The sequence below is a fragment of the Saccoglossus kowalevskii genome, chromosome 2, assembly GCF_978046115.1.
Source record: "Saccoglossus kowalevskii chromosome 2, keSacKowa6.1, whole genome shotgun sequence".
Taxonomy (NCBI): domain Eukaryota; kingdom Metazoa; phylum Hemichordata; class Enteropneusta; family Harrimaniidae; genus Saccoglossus; species Saccoglossus kowalevskii.
This window is the reverse complement of record NC_140642.1, coordinates 40,164,132-40,183,467: the sequence shown is the minus strand read 5'-3', so window position 1 is coordinate 40,183,467 and position 19,336 is coordinate 40,164,132. Positions and strand designations below refer to the sequence as shown.

Here is a 19,336-nt window from a genome sequence, read left to right as displayed (position 1 = left end):
ATGATCCCACTCAGGAATGGCAGAAATGCTCGATTTTGATGAATTTTAAGAATAAATATGATAGCTATTCAACTTTCTTTAATCCAATCTTGAAATGAAAAAAGGTGCATATGCCTCCCAAGTTGAATGGATGTATGTGTGAAGTGTGTTAGGTGATTGGCTCAGGGACGTACAAGATGTAGTTGGGGACACATGGACAGATGCACACATGGAGGTCAGTCCAAACGAGAATAAAAAAGATATTCACTATACCACCAGGGATGTTTTATTATTTACCAGCCCAAAGTAAAGTTACAAACACTGGTTAAGAATAGGTGAAATGGAATGGAAAAATGAAGGTGTTGTATATAGGTTAGAACAAAATGAGGTGTTAGGTAAAAATGAAAATAATGAAGTACAAGATGAAATGAACATAGGATGTTGAGAAGAGATGGAAACGAACTTCATGGTTATATGTAACTGTGGAAACGATGATGAGCATGAAATGAACATGGGTGTTATAGTTGGTTAGGTTATGTATAGGTTGGAATGACATGGGGTGTTGTGTATAAGTCAAAACAAACATGGGGTGAAAACAAGCATGAGGTGTTAAGTAAAGGCTGAAATGATCATATGTGTTCAGTTTATAGGTCACATTGGACTTTGAGTATAGAAACAAACATGGTAGAAATATATATAGGTAGAAATGAGAGTTTAGTATCGGTTGGAATGGACAGGGGTTTTCAGTATATGTGGAAGAAAACATGGTACGCCAAGTATAGATGCAAACAAGCATGGGGTGTTGAGTATAGAAATGAAAATGACGGTTTTGAATAAAAGTGGGAACCAACATTGCGGTGTTGAGTATAGATCGGAACACAACAAAAGAAAATCTAATACAGTTGATATAATTATTACAGTGAGAAATCCAAGGACAGTCACGTGTCTAATATTTACATAATGACACAGAAGTTGTACTTTGTCTTAAAATGAAATGAATCTATCTTTATTCATAATTTGCTGTAAAACATGATTGGATATGTCTTAGTTTTTTGTTCAGTGAGTAGTCATAATTACCATTCATACATTGAAAGCCATTAGTTAGTCACACTCTTCAATGACAACAGTAATTGTACAACTTGCTTGATGATGGGAATCTTCGGATGAATGGGCTTTCTTTACACAATGGTAAAATGGTAAATCACATCATTTTTGATAGTGTTAGTTAGAAATTTGACAATAATTTAATAGTCAAAAGCTAACTTTCTTGGTGTCATGAACTGTTTAACCTCATTTTCAGTGATTGCAGCTCTGCGCTCTCTGTGAGATCTAATCATGGGTTGCAAGATATCTATTAATATTTTCTTCAGCTCACCAGTAAGCAGTTTACCACTACCGTAATCCTATGGACAAATACAGAAATGCATTAAAATATAGTCAATATGTTAACATGCAGAATGATTCAGTGAAGTCTGTGCAAGCAAATCATGAAATGGGTTAGGGGCTGCTCCAGCTAGCCTTCTTATTTATCAGTCACTCTAATTTATTTGCCTAAACCATGCACCATGACCTTGTTACCTTATGCTTCCCTCCTGGGGGATGGATTCATGTTTTTTTGGAATCACATCTAAAAATACTAATCTTTGGACATTAACCTCTAAACCATTTTTTTTAAGCATGTCCATTGTTACAGTCAAAGTGATTAGAAGAACTTATTACTTATTGACGAACCAACATAAGTTCTGGATTCAATTTTATAAATGAGTCAGGAAGTCTAAAACATCGGTAAACCTTACTGCATGTACACAGCACTTGAGTGTAGATTGAATGAAGTAATGCATCCAAACCAGTGATGTGACTAGCAAACTTCCTTACTAACACACTGCCTTGGTATTTAAATGCTATGTGTAGCAATAGTAAACTGTAATGGTAAACATTCCTTCTGTTTAATTATCACTGTCTTGGCTTCTATTATCTTGATAATAGAGTCTGGTTTGTTTAAAATGTAAATCACAGTAATACTAATATATACCAAGGGATGGACAAATTAGATCACTTTGTATGTTTATCCTGAACAGTGGTATTAGTTCTGTTCTGTGGTAATGTTCTCTCTGTTAATTTCTGTGTCAAAAAGACAAGAACAATGGTATAATGATCCATTTGTCAAATCATTCCTTCTAAATGCAAAAACCAAAAAAGAGGTCTATGGAATTGTTCATATAGGTAACTTTGTTCAGAAATTCTGATTGGGCAAATCCCAGATCAACAGAATATTTATGTGTACCACTCAGGCAATTTAAGGTAGAAATATGTGGTCATTATAAAAACATGACTTGTTACAGAATTCTGTGTCCTTGTTTTCAAAATTTTTCTGTGAACTTCATTCATAGTTCTCCTTACCAATTAAATGCACACTACGTTCTTATCTATGAATAAGCAACAGTGATCGCGGTGATCATAATGTCGACCAACCTGATCTTCAATCTGTTTAGATGTCGACTAGTTCAGGGAACATATTGTGGAAGGACTGGTCACAATATGTATATAAAACAGTAAAGGCACAACATGACATACAAATAATGACATTTTAAAGACACACTATGTTTTTATGAACGAACGAGAGTTAATCAAATGTGTGTTTTTTTAAATTCCCAGGAAGATAATGGTTTACATGACGATGTGGTTTGTTGGGTTCAATTAGAAATTCATAAATTAACTAAAAAATGTTAACCAAAATGCATCTGTGTCCAGTTTCCATGGTTATGATCATCCTGTTTGGTCCCTGTACATGATTAAAGTCAGCTGTGATTTAAAAATTGATAGCATACCTTTTTTATCTCATTCAGTTTCTCATCGTCTTCTAAGAAAAATGTAAGATACTGAAATGCGATGTCCACTTCACAATTTCCTCCTTTCTCTCTATGTTCTTCTACCGTCATACCGCCACCAGAGAAAGCATACTTGTTAATCTAGTGTCAAAATTGATGAAAAATAAATATGAAAATTAAATTGACATAACGGTTTTAGTCAAAATACAATATGAAGTTGAACCAAGATTGAATGAAATCCATTCACACATGACTTATACTTACAAACAAATATTTATACATATTAACAACATGGTGTATGATACTGTAGGATGGGAAATTTTCACGCAATGGAAAACAAATTTTGTTTAACTCCCGCATTTTATTATTTGCGTTCACCTTGCAGACGAATTACTAGTATTCAACTTTGACCTTTCATTTATACGTGTTTGTCAATAAATTTAAAATAGAATCTTAACAAATAAGAACAAGGAACATTTATTATTCAATGTCTGTTACTAATTCACACTTCCACTAGCCAACACATGTCCGAGGAGTATCGCTATTATTACTGCAGTTCACACGCAGCGCGACAATGCATTGGCATTCAGACACTGTTATCATTCCGTATGTGACATTGACACACCAGAACCTGTGGTTACCCGAAGAACAAAAAGCCCTGGCAATATTTGATGTATTCAGAGCACATCGATGTGAAGATTATTTGAAAAAACTACACAATAACATCGCTACTGTGTTTGTTTCGGCCTGTTGTACCGATCGCCTGTAACCCCTTGATCTTGCTGTCAACAAACCTTTCAAGGACTCACTGAAATCTAACTTTCAATCGTGGTACTCTGACCAGATTTTGAATGAACTGCAGAAGTGATCTGATATTTCCGATGTCATAGTCAATCTTCATCTTTCGGAATTAAAACCACTTCATACTAAATGGTGAGTTGAAGCCGTGCAGTTTATTAAAAATTGCTTAAAACCACTTCATACTAAATGGTGAGTTGAAGCCGTGCAGTCTATTGAAAATTGCCGGGAATTATGTACACAGGGATTCCAACTTGCTGGCATTATAGATCGACTGAAGCCACTTTGCAAACATGTGGAATAAGTTGACAGTCACATGAATATTGCTGTTGTTCAAAAATGTCTCATTTTTAAAACCAGAATTCAGATGAATACATAATTTTCATTCACTAGTCTTGCGCTACTGAACATTCAGAAGAAAAACGCCATGTCTGAACTTGTTTTTATAAACTTCCGGTGCCGTCACGCTGAGGCATCAGATTTCAGACAAGTATTTTTCCAGTTTTAAACGACTATTTGTGTTAAAATATATTTATTGACTGTAAGAAAATAAAAACATTAAATGAATACTACCAGCCCAGTACTTTGTTTGCTTGAAAGACAAGAATGCCAGTGGTGTGTTGTGTACATCAGCGGTAATACAAAAATACAGCGCCCCAGTGACAAAATTAAAAAAATTTAACCTCCAAATTTTCACGCATTTTAATTTTAGCGCAGCGGAATTACGCGAATATTTAACTGTGCAAATAATTTCTACAGTATATCTATAAGTTTGAACATCATTAGTCAAGGCATGTTGTAGATATGGCTCTAGAACAGCATTTGTTGAGAAACTGGCCACCAGCCATTTTGAATTTGCTCTACAAATAAAATGATGTGCCTCAAGGTCTCATTATGGCCAATGTATGTATCTAGTTTGAACAAACTCCAACCATACTGAAACATGTCTTCAGAATGGCAGAAATGCTTGATTTCGGTGATTTTGGCATAAAAATGGCCGCCATTCACCCATCACATCAGGAAACGAAAGGAAGTGCATATGTGTGCCGATATGCATGAGGTAAGTGTGAAATTGTAGTGCAACCAGCCCAGGCATGTCCACTGATGGACAGAGACTAATAAAGACTAACACCAATAGCCAGAACACTCAGCCACGACATAACAATGACTAATAGAAATACCAGACTATTCAGTCATGACATAACAGCATCAGTACTTTATTTCACTCACTGAATCACTAAGATCATCCAAATATTTGGAACATTACAAATATCTCACCTTAGTTTTAATTTTTTTATCTGTGTCTGTGAGAAAAATTGAAGAGTTTGGATCACTGGCACTCATCTTAGTCTGTGCACCTTGCAGTGCAGGAAAGAACTGTGAATGCAACAATGCTGGTTTGGGATAACCTAGTCTGGGAGCTACATCGCGTGTCATACGAAAATATGGATCCTAAAACAAAGTAACAACATATCAATTATACTGAAAATAATGTATCCAAGGCCTGATTGTCATATGCCATGCAGAATGATTTGCAATTTAACCTCATCATATTATTTACCCAAAAACTGTCTATAGTACTAATCAATTATCAATCACTGCCTTTTGATCAGTCTTATTATCATATCATTTATCAATCCATGTCCTCATCAGAGCATATCAATTAGAAACCATTATCTTCTTATAGTTTATAGCATCATTTACCAATTATTTCTCCTCATTAGCATATTTATCATTGTCTCCCATGACCATATCATTTATCGATCAATTACATATATAGTTGATATTGATTTAAAGTTAAGTTGTCTTGATTTTGTTAAATAGTGATGTGCATCAAAACCACGTAGGTTACATGAAGAGAACTGTTAAGTGATCATATAGGCCATTCAGCTTGTTGAGAAGAAACTTCAAAACATGTTCAATTTAGACATTTCACACACAATTAGATTTGAACGCGTTTTACATGATTGCTTTGATCTCCAATATATACTCACCTGATCTATAGCACACGGTATAAGACAATGTATATCACTACGACTTCCAAATATATGTGGAAAAGAATTACTAAATGACGGTGCCGCTTGGATGGCTGGAAAACTAATCTTACCTGCAAGTTTGAATTGAATTGAAATGTAAGTGTAACACACTGTGGGACTATAATCAGGCAAATGTTTCTATTATAAAAGAAGTATTTATTCCCAGTAAACGTTTATGTGAAACTTTAATGTGGCTCAAACTCTATTAATAAAGTTCTCAAAATTAAAAACAAAAAAGACTTTTTGCCCATGTCTATTTTCAATATTTGCTATCGAAGATGATGGGGCAATTAGCTCAGTTGGTCTAGAATTCATACCTGAACAAAGCAGTCAATAGCTAATAAGTTCAACTTTAGATAGTTTACATGGCACATATGGACTATAGTTAATATCATCTTACACAGAGTGAAACATCAGTTGTTCACAACTATTTCAAATTATATTAAGCTATGTACATACCTATGCAATCGCTGTCACCAAATCCAAATATACCTTTCACTTGATTGAAAGTTACACATTTCTGTATTTTAAGCATGTTTCGATAAAATTCTGTTGATGACCTGCAATTGATAAATTAATAGTTCAGATAATTACAGTAAGGATTATTATCAGCTTTCACTTCAAAACGGTTGACACTATGTGTACCTTGTAATTATAAGATTTGATAAGAGTGTATGGCACATATGTTCCATGATATATATTTACATATTTTCATTCAAGACATAAGGTTGAAAGCTTTGGTAAGCCTCTGGATAATGTATCAAATTTAAATAAAATCCGACCACAAACGCCTGTGGTAAATCTAGGTTTTCATTTTAAAATGTCAGGTATTTGTAAGCATTGCTCGTTTGCCACTGACTAGTAATACACTTAATATTCATATGATTCTCACCCAATGTAGTCAATATCAGAGAATATAAATGTTTTATTGACGTCAAATCCTAACGCTATGATGTCTTTAGCATTTTCGTAAGCCAACTCATTTGCCTTCTCTACTGTTAGATCTTTCCATAAAAATTTCTCATCATCAGTTAACTGGATCACTAATGGCACATCAAATGCATCTTGCAGGTATCTAGAATAAACAGACAAATAACAATTGTTACAATAAACTATAATATCCAATTACAATAGTACACCAATATCATATATTACAATACACCAATGTTCAGGGAGGGGAGGAAGGAAGGATGAAGGAAGGAAGAAACGAATGAAGTAGGAAGGGAAAAAATCCCATTGTGAAAATTACAGATTTATTTTGTAAAGCTGACAAAATTTATTTTGCCATTATTTTGGTACTTAAAACGTTTACTTTAGTCAATGTGACAAGTATCAGCATTTTACATATTTTATAATAGCAATACTTTCCTATTTATTGAGTAGAGCTATTTTAGAGTGCTTAGATACAGGTGACCATGAACACTTTTCTGACATTACTGACAGGGTGAGTTTATTCATAACAATTTTTACTATTTCTGTGGTTTATTTTCGACATCAACATCACAGACAAGTTCCAAAGTTGAGAAATTTTTTAAGTAAATTTAAACGTCAAGACCTACTATCTGTGGTGGATGAGATAGGGTTGCGTTGTGTAGAGAAATAGACTTCCATGAGACAAAGTCGGAGTTCTGTGAGATCCACTTTTAGAACACGTCAGACTACATTGAAGTCAAAACCTGAATTACTTCCTCCAAAAATCTGTTAGCTAGGAGTATTTGCATAATGTTGTCAAAATAGAATACATAACTGTGATTGGCTCAATTATTCTTAGTTACGAGTCAAAGGTTATAGAAAGAGGGGCAAAACCAACACCTAACATTGCAACATTAAATGATAAACAAGATACAATGTAATACAATGTTATACTACACAGGTAAACAGTAGAAATCTGAACCATGTAAATTAATAAATTTTGAAATGTTGATTACAATGGAGCTCTCAGCGATACTATCTGTAATGTATGAATGATATTTCATTTGGAACCAACTTTGTTTGAATATTAACATGAATAAATTTTAAAGAAATAACACAAAATCTCTTGATTTTTCAAGAAGTGTTGTAACAGCGCATTCTGTGGTGCATAGTTTAAGGCACACGTCCAGCCATGCGTTTACGAATCCGAACGAACCACAATCTCATTAGCATACCTCGGGTTTGACCTAGTTCATTAACATATTCAATGTGTCTGTGCGTCACGGGAAGCTGCCGAGTTGCGCTGTTTGTGTGTAATTCCAGTGTTTTACTCGTGATTATTCATGTTTTACCATAAATTATCCACATTTAATTATTATCGGTGGCGAAAGTGACGCAGTGTAATGCTAGAATGCAACAAATTTGGCGGGTAAGTTTGAATTACGACTTCGATTTTGTTAAAATTGATTGCTTCGTTAGCTTTTTTTTTTTGAAATGGGGGCAAAATATGGATATCGTACTTCCAAAAAATCACGTCGCGGACGTCAGGGATTGAAAGTGAATGCTGTCTGTCGCATACGACTTGTTTACCACTTCCGTGTGACTGAGAATGTTCTAGAACCGTACTGTGTCTGGGTGGAATTTTTAGAAGTTGGTTGAATAGGTAATAGAACACTGTAGGAGGCAATAGAAGGTAATGGAACATTCTAGAAATTTATAGTAAACCCCAGACTCATTATGTATGCTGATGTAATGATCTATTTATAGACAGTGTGGGTATATATAGGGGAGTTGTTCAGCACTGAGTTCAGATCGGAGATCTCGTTGAATTGTATTGGAGTTTAGGGAACTGATCATTACCACCCAGCCGGTTTCCTGTGAGTTTGACTCGGTTTACCGTACCGGTCGTTGCTTTACCGTACCGGTCGTTGCTTTACCGTACCGGTCGTTGCTTTACCGTACCGGTCGTTGCTTTACTGTACCGACCGTTGCGTTACCGTACCGGCCGGACAATTACCGTACTGATAGGACCAATACCGACTATTTATCACCTTCGATTAATGAATGCATGGTAAACAAAGCCCCGGTAACTGATCTGCGCCCTGCCGGTAACCGTGAGTCATGCATGAATTAATTGGGCATTTTGCAAACAATAAGATTTTTTTTTTACCCACCCATTGAAAGTGAATAATTTGAAAAGGACATGACTTGTACAACAGAGTGTTACGTCCCAGTCGACTAGAGGACTCGATGGGTTAATTATTTGTTTATATTTGTCAGTAGCTCACACAGTGGAAAGAAAGTCGGACAACCGTCGAAATACAAATAAATAAATTAAATAAAAAAGTCTTTCTGAAATTTCATGGTTTTTTTTCAATATATGTGTGTTATTCACATATTCATGATCGCCTGTAACGCTATAAAACGACAGTCCTACATCGTAGCTTACCCACGACGTTGAATAAAACGTCTCAACCTGTCGCATGAATTCGATGATACTTGCATAATGTGTCAGCGTGACTCGCTTGGCCGAGCTCACATGTATTTAAATTCGGGCTTGGGCGTTCGAAAATCTGTTTTGATACTTTGTTGACAATAACACGCGCAACGCGTGCACGTAGTCCAGATAAAATTCAAGTGCGTAAAACGGAATTTGACCTTGCTCTAGGTCAACATTTTTCTATTGCTTTTCGACCTCATTTTGTGAGTTTGCTTATGGAATTGTCCAAACATATTTACCCAATATTTACACACCTCCTCCAACAATCCCCAATGTAACTTTATTATAACAAAACAGAGTGTGCAAGTGTGCCGGTATATCTCTTTTTGGAACATGTGATTGGCCCTGAAAAGGGCTGTTTGGTTTGGGGAAGAATACGATTTAGACTGGAAAGGTCGGGACTTTTTTTTGTTTTACAAAAAAAATATAATTACAGCCAATACAAAGTCAGCTTGGACATTCAGTTGTGAGACATAACAAAATAAACGGTGCCAGCGATAGATTTTGCGAATGAAAGAACAAACTAAACGCAATCAAAGGCGCCGACCACTCGCGTTGGAAATAAACTAATAAAACGCGTTGCGACGAGAAATCTCGTCTGCATCTATCATTCACGCAAACGCACACACATGCTATTTTCGTATGTTGAATACGTTGGCAACGTCGTCAAATATTTAGCCCAATCACTGAATAAAAAAACATCCAAGCACACGTGCACTGGCGCCAGATAAAGTGAAAAAATGAAAACAAAATTACGTCTGCACTGTGCATTTTTAACAATAACCAAAACCATTAGGTTACATGCCAAAACTACCGACTCAGGATTCATCATACACAAATATAGCCACTTTCATGGAACTGTTATTTTTGTAACCCACTTTGTCGGCTCAGTTGATTTGGGAGCACTGATCCCAATTTAAAAAAAATAAAAATATCGTATAAAATAAAGACGCAGTTCCGTCTGTAGTCATATCCAACAGTTCACATGGACGTACTGGGAGCTCCATGGTCTCAAAAAAATCATGTGTAGCAACTTGAATGTAAATATTATGCAATAATAATGGTAAAGTTTAATATCTGACAAATAAAAAGACGCAACAAATTGACCTGGTGGTGTATTTGACCTCGAAAGCTACTGCATAGCAAACATGAACAAAATGATTTATAAACTGACTATAACTACAAACTAAACAAATTCTACTCAAATTAATTCTACAGTTTTGCTTTCTCAGGCGATCCTGTGCATAAAACTGAAATTTAAACAGGTCGGCATTTTACCGGTAAACCGGAAAATCAATGCATAAATTAACTTGTCAGAAGTGTGAATTGCCTCCTGCCAGTACGGTAACGGCCTTGCCGGTACGGCTAATGACCTTCGGGTACGGTAAAGCAGCGGCCGGTACGGTAAAGCAGCGGCCGGTACGGTAAAGCAGCGGCCGGTACGGTAAAGCAGCGGCCGGTACGGTAAAGAAACGCATGCCGCAGGAGACTCACAGGAAACCGGCTTGGTGGTAATGATCAGTTCCCTTAAGTATCTAGTTATTGGAGTAGTGGAGTTTTACCGCATTATTGTACTTGATGTTTGCAGAGTATAATAATACCAGTACCAGTTGAAACCTCATCTGATGGCTCCGTGTTCGTATTTTATCATCGCCGCCAGGGAAGTCTTTTTGTTACTGTTGCCATTTTGGTATTTGAACCATCACACCTGTACTATACCAATTACGGTAATATTACGTTGCGTGTGACACTGTCAATAAACAAGCAGCCTATCGGCTGAGATAGCTCCGCTGTTAGCAATGCACATTTCAATTAAAGAACTGAAGACATCATTAGAAAATGAACAATATGAATAGTATCAAAGCAATCGGACTTACAGTTTTTAACAAGAAGTCGAAAATATCACTTTTTACCGAAAATTACAAAAATATTCACCAAAATAAATTAATTAGAGAATTGAAGATATCATCACAAAATGAACAAATCTGAGAGGTCCACATGTAGTACCTATATATGTAATATCAAAGCAATCGGACTTACAGTTTTCAACAAGAAGTCGAAAATATCACTTTTTACCAAAAATGACAAAAATATTCACCAAAATTAGAGAATTAAAGATATCATTACAAAATGAACAAATCTGAGAGAGATCCACTTGTAGTACCTATATATGTAGTATCAAAGCAATTGGACTTGCGGTTTTTAACAAGAAGTCGAAAATATCACTTTTTACCAAAAATGACAAAAATATTCACCAAAATTAGAGAATTAAAGATATCATTACAAAATGAACAAATCTGAGAGAGGTCCACATGTTGTACCTATATATGTAATATCAAAGCAATTGCACTTGCGGTTTTTAACAAGAAGTCGAAAATATCACTTTTTACCAAAAATGACAAAAATATTCACCAAAATTAGAGAATTGAAGATATCATCACGAAATGAACAAATCTGAGAGAGGTCCACATGTAGTACCTATATATGTAGTATCAAAGCAATTGGACTTGCGGTTTTTAACAAGAAGTCGAAAATATCACTTTTTACCAAAAATGACAAAAATATTCACCAAAATTAGAGAATTAAAGATATCATTACAAAATGAACAAATCTGAGAGAGGTCCACATGTAGTACCTATACATGTAATATCAAAGCAATTGCACTTGCGGTTTTTAACAAGAAGTCGAAAATATCACTTTTTACCAAAAATGACAAAAATATTCACCAAAATTAGAGAATTGAAGATATCAACATGAAATGAACAAACCTAAGAGAGGTCTACCCAAGGAACATATACACCAAGTATCAAAGCATTCAGGCTTGTAGTTTTCAAGAAGAAGTCGAAAAAGTAAAACATTGACACGGACTTCGTGAACGTGATATCAACCAGCCAAGCATTTCCCTAAGAAGTGATCATGTAAATGGTACTTCCAAATTTATAACTGCAAGCAGTGCTAAAGATGAACATGGTATTTGTAAAGGTAACAAAATTGCCAGTATCCTGGTGGATGTAGATAGCGATAAGCAAACCAAGGTAAAACAAACTGATCTCACTCCAGTTTTAGCTGCAGAATTGCTCCATAATGATGTATCTCAATCTCCACCCCTCAATTCAGAAGATGCAAGTACCCTCTCTAGTTTACCCTCAACATCATATCAGTCTTCTTCGCGTAATAATGTGCCATCACAAAAAAAGAACACTTTTGTGACAAAAAAGAAACGTGTGATAAAAAGACCCAGACTGAACCTGAAGGGAAATAGAATAGTGTCTGTCAAAACATTTTGTCAAGATGTTGTTAAATTGACTGAACACAGTGCACAGTGTCAACATGCAATGAGCCTACAATATGAATATAGTCGTATGGGATTGGGATGCATAATTTTGTTCAAATGCTCAGGGTGTGAAATGGAGTTTAAATTGAACACTCAGCCTAAATTGAAGGGACCAAAAGGCAAGAAACGTTATGCTGTCAACATAGCTGCAGTTTTGGGAACCATGAGCACTGGTGGTGGTTCATCACGTCTAAATGAATTTCTGGCTGTGACTGGCATACCTGGTCTCAATAAAAGTTCTTTTATTGAAATTGAAGGTTTTGTAAGGGAGAAATGGTATGACAAGCTGAAAGAGGAGATGGTGCAAGCAGGGCAGGAAGAAAAAATCAATAGCTGAAGTTAAAGGTCATTTCAACGAAGGAGTGCCTTATATTACTGTCATTGTTGATGGTGGGTGGAGTAAACGGTCACATAAGCACTCCTATAATGCTAAGTCAGGTGTGGCAGTCATCATTGGTAAAGAGACTGGAAAATTATTATTTTTGGGCATCAGAAATAAATACTGCAGCACATGTGCAATAGGCACAAATTTAGGAAGAGAAATCCCAGCACATAAATGTTTTTTAAACTGGTCTGGATCCTCAACAGCTATGGAGGCTGATATTATCACAGATGGGTTTTGTTGTTCTGAAAGAGATCATGGTTTACGGTACATAAATGTTATTGGTGATGGTGACAGCAGTGTTATGAATAAAATACTGGAGTGTGTTAAATATGGAAGAGAGTGTAAAAAGATATATTGTGCAAACCATGCTGTAAAATGCTATCGAAGTGCCCTGTATGAGATTTGGAAAAAACATCCAACCTGGAAAGGAAGAGGTGGGCTTACTGAGAAACTGATAAAAAGACTGGCTTGTGGTGCAAGATGTGCCATCCGTATGCATTCCAAAAGCTTAAACGTAACAGCTTTGAAACATGATCTCAATAATCTACCCAATCAATGTTTTGGTGATCACAAAGTTTGCAATGCTGCTTTCTGTAAAGATGCACAGAAAAATATCACTTCCGCAGGCGCTACTTTCACATCAGTTCCAACCACCTCTCAGCAATCTGCACCATATACAAGTACATAGTCCCCTTCATGTGATAACAACCCAGTAGACACATATGATGACATCAATGATAACCACCCACAACATATTTTGTCTGTAGTCCATGAATATGTGAAGGATCTAGTAACTGATGATTTTGATGAAGCAGATGTGCAATCAGCTGAATCACATATAGTTAACAAATTACCTGTTGGTTTATTTGAAGCTCTAAAGAAATGTGGTGATCGTTTAGTTTCGTTTGCAAATCAACTTGTGCAAAATACAACGAGCAACAGAGCTGAAAATTATATGTCAATCAAATTGAAGTTTGAAGGAGGAAAAGTTATTAATCGTTCCAATTCTGGATCATATGGTTTCCGGTGTTATGGTGGTGGATTGAGACTTCAGTGTGGAACAAACTGGTTGATGGATAGTTGGCATAGTATATTTCAAGAGTCTCCATCTGATGTCTTAGCTCAGTATTGTCAACAAAAAGAAACTGCTTATATTGGTGCTAAAAAGAGGGCAACCAGTGATGAAGCTAAACAAAAGCGCAAGAAAAGGAAATATGCTGTCTCTGCTGCGAAACTAGACTCAAATTATGGTCCAGATGCATCAAGTCCTGATATTAGTGAGCATGATCTCAACGAACTTTGTCAACAGTTTGTGACAAGACTGGATGTGACCAAAAAACAACAAAATAGAATTGAACAAGAAACTATAGGCCAACATGATAATGATGTGGACAGGGAAAATGAGAAAAGATCGGCTTACTGCTTCCAATTTTGGAGAAATAATAACAAGAAGAAAATCTACACCTTGCTCGCCTATGATTCTTTGAGTTCTCTATTCTACATTTAGTGGAACTGAAGCTACACGATGGGGAATCAGTAATGAGGCAACTGCAGTGGAATCCTATCTTAAAATCAAGCTAAACACTGTCACAGCAAGAGATTCTGGGCTCTATATTGATACACAGCATGGCTGGTTAGCAGCATCACCTGACAGGGTTGCCACTGATCTAACTACAAATGATGAGTACCTACTTGAAGTGAAATGTCCCAAAACAGCTGAACAAAGGGCATTCACACCTGGAGAGGCTATTGGAAATATTAGAAGTTTCATGCTTAAAAAACAAACAGATGGCACAATTCAACTGGACAGAAAACACAAATACTATAAGCAAGTACAGGGACAGCTGCATATGACAGGATTTCAGAGGTGTGATTTTATTGTGTGGACTCCTAAGGGGACATACATTGAAACCATAAAAAAAGACAACAAATACTGGGAAGAAAACATGTATTCAAAATTACATTGGTTTTACTTCAACTGTCTTCTTCCTGAGCTAGCTAAACCAAGACATCCTTCCCAACCAATAAGAGAGCCAATTCAGTTTTTAGAGGCTAAACAGGAAAAAGAAAAAAAACATTCCAAAAAACAAATACACAAGAGACAGCCTCCTTTCAGTGACAAATGTCAAGATAAATGAAACAGTAAAGTGACAGGTAACATATATCTTACAAATGTCAGGTCAAGACATGTATACCAAAACATCCAGATTATTGATTACTAACTGAAAAAATGTATGCGTAACTCAAAACATTGCGTTTTGTATTATGCTTACTAACCAATAGAGCAAATATGGTACTATTGTTTTTGTCTTCATTTGTAATATGCAAAACATCATGGTAAGTAGATATTTGGAACTGCCAAGTAAATTCTTAAGCTTGTGACCAACATTGTTTTCTTGTTAGCCTGAGGTTTCAAGCAAAACAAAATTAAATGTTAATGACTTATAATTTTTTCTTATTTTTTTTTCACAGATGAATAAAGTCCAGTCCAGTCCACTCCAGTCCAGTCCACTGAAGCCCAGATATCTAATCCAATATGTGGAATTTCCCACACAAACAAAGCGGCCCTTTTCAGGGCCACCACATCCTCCAGAAAGAGAACTATCGTAATACAAAATTTAACAATGATAAATAAATAAATGAATAAATAAATAATACAGTTTGCTCTACTCGAAGCACATTTTTAATACAAGCAAGCACATTTTAAGCACAAAATTCCTGAATGGTCAAGAAATACAAGGTACGCAACAAGGTACATTGTTGTACGCAAGCCCATCCACTTCTGGTACAGCATATATATTTGCTTTGCTAGAAGTGTTTATGTAAATAATATTGCAGCATACAAACAAATAGTTGTATGATTTGGTTCAGATGTGCTTTCTCTATTTGCAATGTCCAATAGAGCAAATATGGTTAATGCTATTTTCACACTACACTAGTTACCCTGTGAATATCATGGCAATTGTATAGCATAGTAAAACAACTACTAAGATAATACTATCTGATGTGATGTGGCCTATATAATATCCCGTGATTGGCTGACAAATTTTGTTGTGGGTAAATTTCGAAAATAAAAAAATCTATCTCCATAGATCCCATACACCCAATATAAATAATATGAAAGAATTTTCCTAATGTGCGAACAAATACCATTTTGGTATATTGTAATTAGACGCTGTACACCATGAACTGATAGTTGGATATTCTTCATAATGCAAAATAAGAACAAATCAAAACAAATGTTAAAATATAGTATATTTGTTTTCATACACGGTGATGCCTTGTTGTGACGGGCTGTCATGGTAACTGGTGTTCAGTTCAGTAACTTGGATGTTGAGCTGGATTTATTTTTGCCTAATCTATGAATCTTTGTCAACGAGATGCAGAAACAATTTAAATGTTACATTTGCAAAATTTCCTAATTTGTAACAGTTGAATACTGCCATACTGGTATTGTAAAATGCATTATAAACCGGGTCAGTTCATTCCAACTAGCGTGCGAGTTCAGTGCTGAAATTTACAAACCAGCTTGAACTAACCAATATTAATTTGTTGTACGTCTGAATTTTTATGAACTACACGATTGTATTGTTGATATATTATTTCAAGCTCTCTTTCATAACCTTTATTTGTGAATGTAATCGTTATTATTTAAGGTGACTTATAAGTCCACTGGGCTGGGCAGTTCTCTGAGCTGCAGGTCACTATAATAAATAAATTACTTACTTACTTACTTACTTACTTACTTACTATATACTTATAAAGGTGACTATTCTGTCATTTATAGAACCAAAAGAAAAGTCGTGATAACGTAAAATTACAGTCCCTGTCGTAAAATCAAACGCGGCGGTCTCTTGTCCGGTACTTCCGCATTGAGATTAATTTGATCTTTCATGAATATTCATTACCTATACGTCATCTTCGGAGTCGCTCAAGGTGCTTTATCTCGATCACATGTTCAAACTTCAGCCTGATTTATTCACTAAACTATAGGTACCCGGATGATAATGTGTTCCTATGGCGGTAGCACAGAGTCTGGTCTAGCGATGTTTGGTCTCCGATTTTCGATCGATTAACTCGTTCTTGACTTGCGCCGTTTCTCCTGATACGTGAAAATGGAAATTTTCGCCCAAATGTTGACCATTTATGGTGTTTTTAGAGTTATTTAAAAAATATTTTTGCTGATTCACTTCCAAACATCGATAGACCATGTTCTAATGTGTGTGCTGGTGCCTGGGTTCGGCTGATCTACGGAAGTACATGGGGTAAAAAGATCGGCGAGTTTATTTTCACCCATTTCCACCTAATTTCCAACATAATATAGTATATTTACAAAATTATTTGCGTTGGTCTATATTTTTTTTCCCATACATCGATTTAGTTGTGGCTCACGGACTTGTGGTAGAAATTTCATTTCGATCAGATATTTAATTTTGTTGTTAAAGCTAAGGAAAGTCAACGATGCGTGTTGATGTTGCCTGGGGCGGCTGATCGCTGGGCGTGTACCTTAAAACTCATTCTCATCGTTTTTTGAAACGTAGAATTCATTAGCCGAATCACTCAAGATGCTGAAACTGTCTATTCATGATATTTATTTGAATGAGATGCATGTACATTTACATAATTTAAATAACAGTTAATTTATGATCTCATAATACAGTACACCTCACCCACTTACTTTGTAAATATAAATGGTATCAGATGACCAAGATGCATTGCTTCTGATGATGGACCTCTACCAGTGTATAGAAAAAATGGTTTCTTGTTTTCAAAATCGTTCAATATCAAATTCATATCTCTGTACAAAAAAAAAAAAAAAATAAAAAATCAATATTTTTATACCAATTTAATAAATCAATAAATAAATCAATTAATAAATTTAGGATGACTAACACACTCATTAAAACACGCCTACATTAATTAATCAGTATTCAGAATAATGATTGTGGTGGTGTAAGTGTGTCAGGAAAACAAATCATTGTGGCAGTATCGCTTCACTGTTTGTACTTTTGAAAAAAAAAATGGAATCTATAGTCTCTCTATGCATGAGCTTTTTTCCATTGCACATATCTATAAAATCCACTAGGATATATTTCAATTGTTTTTTGAAGATATTTGTGTTGAATCATAATTTTTTATGAAGAATCATGGTTAAACCCCCTTAGACCTGTATAAAAAAAATACTTAGTACATTTTTTTTGTATCCCATGATTTCTAATCTATTGTAAGCAACTACATGTAAAACAGAAATAAAAGATGTTTGTGAACTTTGACCCTGTCTCCATAAAATTGTTTACCTCTGAGAAAAGAATATTCCTCTACTTAGGAAATGGTGCGGTGGTTTCCCAGTCAGCTTTTCAATTCTTTCCAATAATGCCGGTTGAATCTTCTCACTGCCAAAGCGCTCTAAAATACAAAAATTATAGTTTTGAGGTGGGGGGGGGGTGACAGGATTTTCATTGACTTATGCATTACACTTTTTATTTAATTGCATATTTTTTGAATAGCGATTTATCATTTGTGGATTTCACTTCTGTTTCGAGTCAATTACTGCATTCACATTAGCAGTAATTTAGAATAAGGCGAATCCATCAATTCATACGATAACATATTACACATAGTGGTCTCAAAACCACCAACAATAACCAAAACGTTTACATTCATTTTAAAAACTTTCAATAAAACTATCAACTTACTTATAAGTTTATCATAATCTACGCCTTTAGACGATGTGCTGGTGACGTTCCATGGATTGACTACGTCGTTAGAGTCGTTGGATTTATTCTCGTCTTTGATAGTCAGATCCTCCACCGTTGACGTGGGGATTTCATTTTTTGCCATATTGCAGCCTTAATACTATAAACATGAACCGATCACTGAATCACGTTCTATAACGTCCAATTGAAATTCCCACACTGTAACCGTGATTTTTATAGTTATCGATATCAGCAGTTATTTCATTGGATTGCATTGACACGGAACTTTGACAAATTTACGAGTAGTGCTCTCAATATTGCATCAGCAGTAATACAGGAAGTGCTTGTTAGGTACAAGGTGACCGCGAACCTGTTTTTGTATTACACCAATTATGATTGGTTGGATTCTGAAGAGAGCAGTATCGAGCAAGTTGATTGGTTTGACAATTTTTCCCACAGTTCAGTGATAATTAACATGGCTGCGCCCATGTTTTAGTGTTGCGTTGTAGAAACAACACGGTTTTCAAGTAACAACATACTGTCTTCGGATAAACTCACTTTTCGACGGAGTTTCTGTGTTAGTATGGATGCCCTTCAGGCATACGACAGTTCCGATTCCGAGGGAGAGCCCGAGGTTGTCCCACAAAAAGAAGTACATAGTGGGCGTAATGAAAGTAGGTCAGACCGCAAATCGGAACAAAACCAAAACACTCAAAAAAAGACGACTGGGCTGTCACCAACTCAGCATGTAGTCGAGTTACATTCCCGATCTACTTTAACTCAGCAAGATTCTAACAGATGGCAGCAATCACAGACTGGATACGCGCCAAGTTTGCAAGGTCAGAGTCGTGTGTCAAATGATTGGAAA

General features: G+C 35.7%; 1 protein-coding gene across 1 annotated transcript; it reads right to left on the bottom strand.

The window, feature by feature from the left end:
- Nucleotides 1-957: 957 nt before the first annotated feature.
- LOC102806024 (tryptophan--tRNA ligase, cytoplasmic-like) lies at nt 958-18,815 on the bottom strand. The gene is made up of 9 exons (XM_085495530.1): nt 18,469-18,815; nt 18,070-18,178; nt 17,451-17,570; nt 6,534-6,716; nt 6,101-6,201; nt 5,600-5,712; nt 4,884-5,057; nt 2,808-2,948; nt 958-1,382 (listed from the first exon to the last, which is right to left on the bottom strand). The coding sequence occupies exons 1-9, from the start codon at nt 18,611-18,613 to the stop codon at nt 1,224-1,226; spliced, it is 1,245 nt and encodes a 414-aa protein (XP_085351656.1). The 5' UTR covers nt 18,614-18,815; the 3' UTR covers nt 958-1,223.
- Nucleotides 18,816-19,336: the final 521 nt, after the last annotated feature.

What these genes read in the sequence shown, in the direction of transcription:
- LOC102806024 (XM_085495530.1), bottom strand. Translation starts at nt 18,613, where the DNA reads ATGGCAAAAAATGAAATCCCCACGTCAACGGTGGAGGATCTGACTATC. An exon ending in TGGTGACAGCGATTGCATAG is followed by an intron (nt 5,713 to 6,100) that starts GTATGTACATAG and finishes TCAAACTTGCAG; the next exon opens with GTAAGATTAGTTTTCCAGCC. An exon ending in TACCGTGTGCTATAGATCAG is followed by an intron (nt 5,058 to 5,599) that starts GTGAGTATATAT and finishes ACTTTGTTTTAG; the next exon opens with GATCCATATTTTCGTATGAC.